General features: G+C 49.9%; 1 protein-coding gene across 1 annotated transcript; it reads left to right on the forward strand.

Moving 5' to 3' along the window:
- Positions 1-37: 37 nt before the first annotated feature.
- On the forward strand, positions 38-7,352 carry COX4I1 (cytochrome c oxidase subunit IV; the record flags this gene model as incomplete). Its single annotated transcript, NM_001133005.1, is given in 5 exon segments — positions 38-95; positions 1,545-1,618; positions 5,270-5,437; positions 6,079-6,210; positions 7,088-7,352. Coding segments are annotated over 4 exon segments (510 nt in total). The 3' UTR covers positions 7,225-7,352.
- Positions 7,353-12,292: the final 4,940 nt, after the last annotated feature.

Raw genomic sequence — 12,292 nt, forward strand, 5'->3', positions numbered from 1 at the left:
TCCTCGATCCCGTGGTGCTCCGCGGCGCGGCCTTGCTCTCTTCCGGTCGCGGGACACCGGGCGTAGAGGGCGGTCGCGGCGGGCAGTGGCGGCAGGTGAGGCAGGTGGTGGCCGGTGCGGCGCCGACAGGCCGGGCCGGGTCGGGGGGCCGGGAGCCATCAAGTCTGCACGCCCGCAGCCTGGCCGCTCGGCTTCAGCAGGAGGTACCGAATGGGCCTCGGAGCCAGGTGACATTGAGGCCGTCCCGCGGGGACTCCGGGCTCGGTGGCTCCAGGCTCGGGGGCCGCCCCGAAGTGCCCGGCCCATCTTCCCCGGTCGCGCAGCGGCTGCGGAGCGGCCTCGGGCACTGACCTTGGAGCGCCCGCTGGCCGAGGGCGCAGGCTGCGGGGAGGCGGGCCCGCGCTCTGTGCCTACAGCCTCCGCCCTTGCTCCTTCAAAAGGTCCCTGCAACCCCTCCCGGGTTTTGCGGGGCTCCCGGGCGGCGCTTGGCTTTCCAGCCTGGAAGGCGCCAGTTGTTTGCTCACGCAAGGGCTAGGCCCAAGGAGAGAAGCTAGACGCGGGCGTTCAGCCCTGACGTCATGCTTGTTTATTCTGCCCCAAGGAGGGTATTTTCCCACATCACCCTCACCAGTCCTCCGAAGGGTCGATTTAAAGGGGGCCGTGTAAGGTAGATGGGCCTGAATCGAGGAGGGCCCGGGTGAGGCGGGGGTCTCATAGGTTTTCCGCTCTCCTCAGGGATTGGAAATTGACCAGGGCTGTATTGGCAGCCTTCTCCAGTTTCCCCTTCTAGTCAATGTTTATGCGGTATTAGGTTTTAAACAAATACTCAGTTGCATGTGATGCGTGCCACCGTCCCTGTGACTCAGTTACCTCCCCCCACCACCCCCTGAAGAATGGAGCCTGTCACGGCAGCACAGTGCTTTAATGATCTCTAGCTTTTTCAGAGTCACCTTGTTAACATTTTTTCCTCTTGCCTTTTTTTGTTTGAGACGGAGTCTTGCTCTCGTTGCCCAGGCTGGGGTGCAGTGGTGCGGTCTCGGCTCACTGCAATCTCTATCTCCCGGGTTCAAGCGATTCTTCTACCTCAGCCTCCCAAGTAGCTGGGATTACAGGCGCCCACTACCATGCCCGGCTAATTTTTGTATTTTTAGTAGAGACGGGATTTCACCATGTTGGCCAGGCTGGTCTTGAACCCCTGACCTCAGGTGATCTGTCCGCCTCGGCCTCCCAAAGTGCTGGGATTACCGGCGTGAGCCACCGCGCCCGGCCTCTCCTTGTCTTTTAACAAGACCAATGTTCTGTTAATTACCTGAAGCGCGTATATATTATGGCAGTTGATTTATAATGAAGCTCCTTAAAAGCATGACAATTACTAAGAAAAACCTCATCCTAGGTTATTTTGTGAATTCAGAGACAGTGATAAAGAATGGATCATTTGCGTTGGGGAGAAGCAAACAATTCCAAAATGCTCTGGGGCAAAAAGAAGATTCATTCCTTGCTGTTTGCCCTTATTCATAGAGAAGGTGTACATTTTTATCTTTCAGAATGTTGGCTACCAGGGTATTTAGCCTAGTTGGCAAGCGAGCAATTTCCACCTCTGTGTGTGTACGAGCACATGGTAAGTGTGACTTTTCTTACTTTTAAATAGGCTGAACTAATTTCATTTTGCTCCTGCTGTGTATAAGGCCGTGTGCTGGAGTTTTAAAGACCTTAATTCGGCTCTTGAGGGTCCTTAGGGGAGATATAAATGTTCTCACAGGGCTTGGTTCTAGATTAAGAAGTGTTTATGAATCAGATTGAATCTCTTCTGGATCTTTGGTTATACTGATACTTACCCTTCCCTTCCCTTCCACTTTTTTAAGCTTCGAGATCTACCCTTTTCAAAAGATCTTCTGCACCATAACTGCCCTTAATGACCTCCCTCCCCACCTTGCCCCCACAACTCCCAACCATTTGCATCACCTCTGTTTACATTATAGAGGCAATGGAAACGAAAGAGCCTGGACTTCCTAGCCTGAGCTGGGTTTTCATCTCATTTCTATCAAGGACTAGCTACTGAAGCTTAGGAATCTTTTTGCTCACCTGAAGTATATGGACAGAGGTTAGTTCTGTGTCTGGCATACAGCACATTTAGTTTTGCATGTATCTGGCATCTATCTACTTTGTACCAGACACTGTTAGGCACCGAGAAGAAAAAGAATATGAAATACACACTCTTTCCAGGAGGCTGTTTGCAATCTGAAGAGGGACAGATGGATGAAGACAGTGTTTTTTTAAGAGATGGCTCCTGGGTAGAAGCATTTAGCCCAATGTGGGGTTCAGGGAAGGCTTCTGGAGGAAACTCTCCATGGTCTTTTCATTGCCTTAGTAGAGTCTACACCCTGCCTGGTTAGAGCTGGTCTTGCCTGCCTTTCCGATCTTACTACTGACTATTGTACTCAAAACCCAAAAACTACCATCAGAACCACCGCTCCCCACTTGCTCACTGCCCCAGCCCCCTGGCCTTACTCCATTCCTCCCGTAGAGCCCCGAGTTGTGGATGTTCACTCCTGTCTAATCATTCACCCTCAATACAAATGTGCTTTTAGAACGGCCTCTCCTGACCACCCTTTCTCAGGAAGCTGTCACCTCACCTTGCTGTACTTTTTCCTTATAACACTGGATGCCTCATGAATGCATGTCTATTTGAGTATCGCTGTCTCAGCCTCTTAGAGTGTAAGCCTTTTGAGGCCAGGGAGCCTGCCTGTCTTAGTCATTGCCATATCTCCAGCACATAGGAGGCAGATGAAGACGAACTGCAGGCTCTTAGACAAGTCTTCTCTGTTAAGTTTTAACTTACGTAAGTCATACATGAATAATATATGAATCTGTCCTCAACATAAGATATTAAAGCAGTCTGGAATACCATCAGCCGTCACTGAAGTCAGTTGGGATATTTGTGTGGTGATGCACCTGAGTGAGGGGTGCCCAGATATACCAGATCTCCCCAGCAGAGGCTCAGCAGAAATCGTCCATGTTGAAGCAGTGACAAACATTCCTTAGAATCTGGAGTCTTTGTTTTTCTCTCTCTCTAAAAGAAATGTTTGGTATATTAACCATTGCTTTTCCCTTAATTGCTGGGGGACCAGGCCTGAAGCTCTGAAGAACCCCTGAAACCATGAATTGGCCATTCTTATTCTGGAAGATGCAATTTTGAGGTTTGCATGCACCAAGGTTTTGAGGGTTTACATCATTATACTAGCTTTTTTCCCCCCAGTCTCCCTGTCATGGCATTTACAACAGCTTTACAAGATGTAATTCATATAACAGTCACCCATTTAAAGTGTATGCTCCAGTGGTTTTTAGTATATTCATTGAGTTTTGTCATTAGCACCACAGTCAATTCTAGAACATTCTCATCACCCATATTTACATTTATTTTTAATAACTCTCATGTGTAAGCTGAGTGTTTTAAACTTTAGAAACTTCTGGGGGGGTGCTGAACTTGATAAAAATATTCAGTATACAACTGTTCTTTATAGTTCACTCATCATTTTCATAGAATTAGGATTTTAAAATTAGAAAGTAATTCAGGCCATTTCCATCTCATGTCCCTCAAATCCCACCTCAGTTTTGGGATGAGGTGTCAAGTATAAGTTTGTAAGTACACTAGTCATTTGCATAGCTAAGATAAACATCTAGAGAAGTCTATATGCGACTTGCTTAAAGCTGAATGTTGATTTACTGTTCACATGATTTGGGAGATTTTGGTCACTGGGACTGAGCTAATGGAGTTGAAGCATTGTTGCGGGCATTGTACCTCCAGACCAGTGTGTAACACAGAGTTCTTGCAGATGTACGACAGAATTGGAGAAACAGCTTCCAATAGCGGGAAGACTCTCAGTACAACCAAGCTATTCCTTACCTTTCTGATTTCTGAACTTTTTCCACGTGATACCTGCCGCTTTGAAGGCACTAAAATAACAGAAGCAGATAGAGCAGAAATCCTCACTCAGATCTTCCTGCTTCCTATGTGTATAACAGTTTGTGGCTTGCCGTGTCTGTTTTGTGTGTTGCATTACGCGTATGTGAGTATGTGCACATGATTTCCAGAAGGGAGAAGCGCACGATACTGCCCGTGCTCGGTGACTCCTGAGAGCACGCTCCCTCTGCATTTGGGCTCCTAGGTTGGCCTCGTCCTGTGGACGTTGCCCCTTGTTTCCTGCCATCCACACATTCCTGACGCCCCCCTGCTCTACTCTTTCTCCAGAGTACTTTTTCCAAACGTGATTTGCACATTTGTTATGTTTATTGTTTGTTTTCCACTTCTAGAAGTGTGCAGCCAGGCGGGAATGTTTGATTTGTTCACTGATGATCCCAGATCTCTAGAACCCTGCCTTGCCTGTAGAGGGTGCTTGGTAAATGTGCTCTGAATGAATGGCTCCATGATCCTCGTTTCTAAAAGAGCTAGCATGATTTCTCACTCAGTCCTGGTTGGACACAGGTTCCCTGGAACAGTGCTGTCGTGGTTATCTTTTCAGGTGTCTTTGTTTCTTAACTTGAAACACTTTGAGTTTTTTATTGTTTTTGTTCTTCCTCAATAGTTTTGAGTCCCTTGCAGATAGGCTTTCATTTTGTCCAGTCACCTGTTCAGGGAGCCTTGAGGGCCTTGGCTCACGTCTGCAGGTAACTGGTTTTTTTATTTCTATTTTTTTATTTTTTATTTTGAGACGAAGTCTCGCTCTGTCACCAGGCTGGAGTGCAGTGGTGCGATCTCAGCTCACTGCAACCTCTGCCTCCTGCGTTCAAGTGATTCTTCTGCCTCAGCCTTCCGAGTAGCTGGGACTACAGGCATGTGCCACCACGCCTGGCTAATTTTTTGTATTTTTAGTAGAGACGGGGTTTCACCATATTAGCCAGGATGGTCTCGATCTCCTGACCTCGTGATCCGCCCGCCTCGGCCTCCCAAAGTGCTAGGATTACAGGCGTGAGCCACCACGCCCGGCCCTGCAGGTAACTGTTAATGTAGGAAGTGCTGCCTCTGGGCACCTTGGCCCCAGGGTTCATTAGCAGTTGCCCCTGGTGGGTTTTTGTTGGCTGTGATGAAAAGTGCTTCTGTTCCCCCTCCACCAGACTCCTGCAACTGTTTAAACGGTGGCTGTGACCCCCTGAGAAGAACCAGGGTTTCAAGGTGTGCACATGTCTGTGTGTTTTGGTTTTCAGAGGTATCACCTTGTGGTGACTCTCAACCTACATGGATTTTCAAAGATTTATTCAATGTGTTTTTCAGAAAGTGTTGTGAAGAGCGAAGACTTTTCGCTCTCAGCTTATGTGGATCGGCGTGACCACCCCTTGCCGGAGGTGGCCCATGTCAAGCACCTGTCTGCCAGCCAGAAGGCCTTGAAGGAGAAGGAGAAGGCCTCCTGGAGCAGCCTCTCCATGGATGAGAAAGTCGAGTGTGGGTATTGAAGGGACCCACAGGCGCGCCCAGCAGCTCTTGGAAGTGTGTGTGTGTGTGTGTGTGTGTGTGTGCGCGCCTCTGCTCACTTCTGGGCCTACTGTCTAGAGAGCAGTCTTGCACAGGAGGGTTGCTGTGCTGGGTTTCGGGGTCACTGTCCCAGGGCCCCAGTTTATGTGCTCACCAGTCACTTAGCTCTGCCAGCTGACAGAATCTTTTGCTAGGCCCCCTTCTCTGTGCTGAGTGGAGGTAGCCTCTCAGCATATTTGCTGAGTAAGACATTGTTAACTGTAAATTACTGAAAGAAACTCAGCAAAATGCATAGTGTTTGATATGAAAGGGGCATAAAAATAACGAGATTAAATAGACCCTAACACTGTAATTCAAGTAAGAAATAATTTTGCAGTTTTAATTTGCACCTAAAGCAAACTGCATTTTCTTCCTTTCTTGCTCTGTCACATGCCTGCGTGGGCACGTGCGTGCACATACGTGCATGAACATGATGTGGCCCGGGTTGGTGTATCCTTCAGCTCTGTGTTTCCTCCTTCACAAGTGTGGTTTTGGGGAGAAGTGGTTGAATGTTGCAGAGGAGGGAGCTGCTGACCTTTGTACCTGTAAATGGCTGTCCTCTCTGCCCCCAGTGTATCGCATTAAGTTCAAGGAGAGCTTTGCTGAGATGAACAGGGGCTCGAACGAGTGGAAGACGGTTGTGGGCGGTGCCATGTTCTTCATCGGCTTCACCGCGCTCATTATCATGTGGCAGAAGCGCCATGGTGAGTAGAGAGGGAGGAAGGCACGGGCGCCTGGCCTGGGGCTCCAGCCTGCAGTGCCCATTGGTGGGCTGTGGGGGACCTCCACAACTTGAGGCCGTGAGATAGGGACTGCATTCCAGAGTTCATCTCAGGATTGTTTTCCAGGCCTTGGTGACCTGGAGAACTGAAGTCGTGGGAGGTTAGTTTATAAGCCAGCATCTGATTATTCATAGTCAGCCATGCTTGTTGGGTGGTAAAATACCTTAACTACTTTGTACAGCACACCACATTTTCAGTAGCAATTTATGTGCTCACCAGTCACTTAGCAAAAGATGACTTCGTGAAGGTTCGAGCAAGGAGAAGGGGACTCATTCATTTAATGACTGTCTCGACTGTTGTGAGGACTGCATCTCAACAGCCAGCATCTGGGGATCCCGACCTGATAGTTTGTGTGTGGGCATTGCTGGGTTGCTCGCTCATGGTAACGACTCTTCTCCGAGGTTCTTTCTGTCCAGGCAGAACAGGCATTTTTGCATTCTGAATAGTTATATTCTCGTACTTTTGGTTTGAATGTGGATGTGGGTTAATAACAGACCTGAATCTATTTGATCTTCCAGGTCACCTTGGGCTCTGTTTGTCAGATCCTGTTATCCATAGCCTTTAGAGAGGACCTTCTGCTTTTAGCTTATTTTGTTGCTAACTTTTTACAAACAAAGGGCTAATTTTAAAATGTCAGCGTTGTCAGTGGTCAGAAACCATGTGTTTGAGTGGGTGTTGAGTGGCAGGTGGCTCTGCTGACCCAGTGGCTGGTGTGTCGGGAGGATTTAACCTGTGTGAGGGATTGGCGTAGAAACAACCTGTTGAGACAGTCTTGCCCATAACCTGTCTCACACCGTAGTGTACGGCCCCCTCCCGCAAAGCTTTGACAAAGAGTGGGTGGCCAAGCAGACCAAGAGGATGCTGGACATGAAGGTGAACCCCATCCAGGGCTTAGCCTCCAAGTGGGACTACGAAAAGAATGAGTGGAAGAAGTGAGAGATGCTGGCCTGCGCCTGCACCTGCGCCTGGCTCTGTCACCGCCATGCAACTCCATGCCTATTTACTGGAAACCTGTTATGCCAAACAGTTGTACCACTGCTAATAAATGACCAGTTTACCTGAAACCCTTTGTGATCAGTTCTTTAATGATACCTAAATGAAAGCTAATTAAAACAATAGGTTTCTCCCAAGGGTCTGGAGTAAATATATTTTGGGTGCAAATGAAATGGCAAAAATCTAGTATCTTAAATTGTATGAGAGGACATTATATAAAAACCGAAAATATAGAATTCCGTGATGTAGGAAATTTGAGGTTTTTGGCAAGAGATCTTTATATAAGTAAAATCCCATTATAGTAGGCACACCGGCAGGAGTTACCACAACCCTTTTTTTTTTTTTTTTTTGGGAGACGGAGTCTTGCTCTTGTCACCCAGGCTGGAGTGCAACCACACAATCTTGGGTCACTGCCACCTCCACTTCCCGGGTTCAAGGGATTCTCCTGCCTCAGCCTCCCAAGGAGCTGGGATTACAGGTGCCCACCACCACGACCGGCTAATTTTTGTATTTTTTAGTAGAAACGGGGTATCACCATGTTGGCCAGGCTGGTCTTGAACTCCTGACCTCAGGTGATCTGCCCGCCTTGGCCTCCCAAAGTGCTGGGATAACAGGTGTGAGCCAGTGTGCCCGGCCTATGAACCACTTTTCCTCTGGGGCTGTCCCTCCCTCCCTGCAGTTGTCATGTTGGCTAGGGTGGGCAGCCCCACTCTGAACTCTGACTGAGGTGTGGGTGCTGGCCCCGTCTCCCTTGGACTGCTTGTGGCCTGCTTAGCTCCCTGGCTAATCACAACTCTTTGATCTAAAAAGTAGTCACAAGGCCAGTGTCAAAGCGGTGGTCTTACGAGCATCATCCTGGCCCCTGGCAAGCTCTCCAGGACTCATCCTGTTACCTGTCCCACCCAAGCACCAGTTCCCAAACTGGTGACCCTGTCTGGAGAAGAGAACAAATCTGCAGCCTGTGTGCTGAGAGTAGCAGAGATGGCTGGCAGAGAGGGGTTTCCTGCCAGCACTGGTGGATAGGAATGAGGCAAGGGGAGAGAATGGCCCCGGAGAAGCACAGCTGTAGCCAGGAAGAGAAAGGGGACCCTTAGATCTTGCCCAGAGGAAATACATGGGACAAGGACCTTGGCTGGCTGGAAGGTTTGGGCTCAGTTCAAAATCAAGAGCAGGTCAAATACACCCCAATCCAGCACCTTCCAGTGCTGTAGAAACGCCCTTGATCCCTTGTTCTCCAAGGACCAGCTGAGCCCCCTGGGAGATGCAGGGGGCTACAGGGCCTTGTGGAGTCTTGCCGTGAGGACTCTTGTGAACCCCTTGATGGTTTAACTACAAAAGCCCACACTGTCCTCTAGGGGATGCCATTTTCAGTTCCTTGCCCGAGGGTGGGCTCCTGGGGGTGGTAGGGGAAGCTGAAGTAGTTGATCCCGGCCCCACTGGTCCCTGACCCTCTGCCTGGCTCTGGTGGAGCCACCTTCCCTGGGCCAGGCAGCAGGCCAGGCTCATCACCGCCTGCATCTCCCTCAGGAGAGGCCGAGAGAAAGGAGCTGTCACCCTAGGATGGAGGCAGAGGTGTCTGGTGTCTGCCTGTGGAATCGAGTCTGCTGTACAAGCCCTCTGCTTTTAGTCTGGAGTAGCTCTGAGTGAGTCCTCTTGAGAAGTCAGGCTCTTCCTGGCCTTTCCCTCCTACCGCTTAGGAAGCTGTGCTCTTGACCTTGCTGAGAGAACTGCCGTTTGTCCATTGGATTCAGATTCCAAAACATGGCTGTCCATCCTGATTTTGTCCTCATGCTTACAAAAATAAAACTCCCTTTACTGCCATTTTAGTGGGAATTTGGGAGGCCACAGGGGTTCATGGCTGGATTCAGCCCATGATCCTTCATTGGTCACCTGCATGCCATGGGGACGTGATGCTGACCTGACCCCAGGTGCTCACTTTCCCAGGCTCACAGGGAGGCAGACAACAAGTAAAACAAATACACAGAGAAGTAGAGGATCCAGCAGGGTGGAGGGAGGGGACACAGGGAGAAAAGGTTATGGGTGGGGGTGGGTTGGGCAGCTGTCACTGAAGAGGTGACATTTCGGCTGAGACTTGAAGATGAGACGAGCCACTCACGCTAAAACCTGAGGGGAGGTTGGGCTGGCAGGTGGACACAGCACCAAGCATGCACGGCAGGCATGATGCTGGAAGCAGAACGGAGCTTGGTGTGTTCAAAGGACAGCAAGATGGCCACCAGGCAGAAGCACTATGGGAGGAGGCAGGGGAGGGTGCTCAGATGCCAGGGCACATGGGCCGCGGCCCACAAGAAGAGGAGGACCGAGCTCTTTCTGAGTGTGTGTGTGCGGGGTCTCATTTCACCCCTAGACTGCCCCTCCCAGGGTGCTCAGGGAAAATATTGAGGCTCCTTAACGGGGCATGAAATTGGAGCAGGAGGACTTTGAGCAAGATGAGCCCTTGGAACAACCCTGGCTTAGCTCACTGGAGGCCGGAGAGGGCCTGTCTCCCCAGGCTGGGGCCTCAAGGGAAGATGCCTCGGAGATGAGGCTCCTCACCCCATCTAGGGCCTGCATCTCCATGTGGGGTTATCACGGAGACCTTGCCCCCCAGCCTAACCTTGAAGTTCCTTGGAATTTAAGATACACTCCGTCCCTCTTTGTCACTCTTCCTTCTCTGCTCATCTTCCTCCCAGCTGGCAGTTTTCTACTCTCCAGAATTTAAAAATTCACGGCCAGGCATGGTGGCTTGAGCCTGCAATCCCAGCTACTTGTGAGGCTTAGGCGAGAGGATTGCTTGAGGCCAGCAGTTTGGTTTTTTTTTTTTTTTGAGATGGAGTCTCACTCTGTTGCTCAGGCTGGAGTGCAGTGGTGTGATCTCAGCTCACTGCAGCCTCCACCTCCTGGGTTCAAGCAATTCTCCTGCTTCAGCCTCCTGAGTAGCTGGGATTACAGGCGCACACCACCACACCTGGCTAATTTTTGTATTTTTAGTAGAGGTGGGGTTTCACCATGTTGGCCAGGCTGGTCTCGAACTCCTGACCTAAGGTGATCCACCTGCCTTGGCCTCTCAAAGTGCTGGGATTACAGGCGTGAGCCACCGCGCCCAGCTGAGGGCAGCAGTTTTGAGACCAGCCTGGGCAACATAGCAAGACCCTTAAAAAAAAAAACTGCTTATTAAAAAATCATTACCTATATAGGGCATGACAGCAGGAGGCATATTAAAAGACATCTTAGAAGCTGGAAGATAAGGGAGCAGTGGTTTCCTCTAGATTAATAGTACCAGCTAAGCTTTTAACCAAGAGGAGGGGAAAAATGAAGAGTGTCTACCACTGAAGGGGTAGGTTGCCCCTCCACACCTGTGGGTGTTTCTCGTTAGGTGGAACGAGAGACTTGGAAAAGCAAAAGACACAGAGACAAAGTATAGAGAAAGAAATAAGGGGGCCCAGGGGACCAGCGTTCAGCATACGGAGGATCCCGCCAGCCTCTGAGTTCCCTTAGTATTTATTGATCATTCTTGGGTGTTTCTCGGAGAGGTGGATGTGGCAGGGTCATAGGATAATAGTGGAGAGGAGGTCAGCAGATAAACATGTGAACAAAGGTCTCTGCATCATAGACAAGGTAAAGAATTAAATGCTGTGCTTTAGATATGCATACACATAAACATCTCAATGCCTTACAGAGCAGTATTGTTGCCTGTGTGTCCCACCTCCAGCCCTAAGGCGGTTTTCCCCTATCTCAGTAGATGGAACATACAATTGGGTTTTATACCGAGACATTCCATTGCCCAGGGACGGGCAGGAGACAGATGCCTTCCTCTTGTCTCAACTGCAAAGAGGTATTCCTTCCTTTTATACTAATCCTCCTCAGCACAGACCCTTTACCGGTGTCGGGCTGGGGGACGGTCAGGTCTTTCCCTTCCCACGAGGCCATATTTCAGACTATCACATGGGGAGAAACCTTGGACAATACCTGGCTTTCCTAGGCAGAGGTCCCTGCGGCCTTCCGCAGTGTTTGTGTCCCTGGGTACTTGACATTAGGGAGTGGTGATGACTCTTAACGAGCATGCTGCCTTCAAGCATCTGTTTAACAAAGCACATCTTGCACAGCCCTTAATCCATTTAACCCTGAGTTGACACAGCACATGTTTCAGAGAGCACGGGGTTGGGGGTAAGGTTATAGATTAACAGCATCTCAAGGCAGAATTTTTCTTAGTACAGAACAAAATGGAGTCTCCTATGTCTACTTCTTTCTACACAGACACAGTAACAATCTGATCTCTCTTTTCCGCACATACCACTACCAAGCCCTTGCTGAGAAGAGTGCTGAAGGATGTGGCCCAGGAAGAAGAAAACTGCTCAAAGAGGAGTGAGATGCAAGGAGAAACGGTAGGCAAAGGAACTGAAAACCATGAAGGCAAAGCCACTCAAGCACTGGCTGAATACAGCAGTAAAAATAATGGTCGGCAATTTGGTTTAAAAAGCAAAGAGGAGGGGGTTCTGGGAAGATCGTGGCAGAGTGTTTGAATTTCCCTGAATCCCCATGTAAAGACAGAGTAACTAGATAGCAAAACCATAAACCCAATGGACAATATTAGGTGAGGAGATAGTCCCACGAACCCCTCACGATCTGCGGAATACAATAGTCCCACGAACCCCTCACGATCTGCGGAATACAAATGGATGGGGACTAGTCACTTGCGCCACAGCCTGGCACAGCATCTGCTTTGGTGCAGCAGGATGCAGAGGGAAGCAAAGGGACGGCGGGTGGACCTGGGACACAGCAGCAGGGCACTCACTGGGAAGCATGGTGACCCTCCTGTGACCCTCCTGTGACGCTGAGAGGCCGCCCCATGCAGAAACAAGCGATTGTGGGGCTTCTCAGTGGGACCCGAAGGGGCTGGAGCGCTCTCTATACCCACTCTCCCAGGCTACCGTCCCCGGGCAGGAATCCACACTGCAGAGAAACTGCCGGGAGTGGAAGGCGACTGACCAGGACAGGCAAAGAAAGTACAGGC

The sequence above is a fragment of the Pongo abelii genome, chromosome 18, assembly GCF_028885655.2.
Source record: "Pongo abelii isolate AG06213 chromosome 18, NHGRI_mPonAbe1-v2.0_pri, whole genome shotgun sequence".
Classification (NCBI taxonomy): domain Eukaryota; kingdom Metazoa; phylum Chordata; class Mammalia; order Primates; family Hominidae; genus Pongo; species Pongo abelii.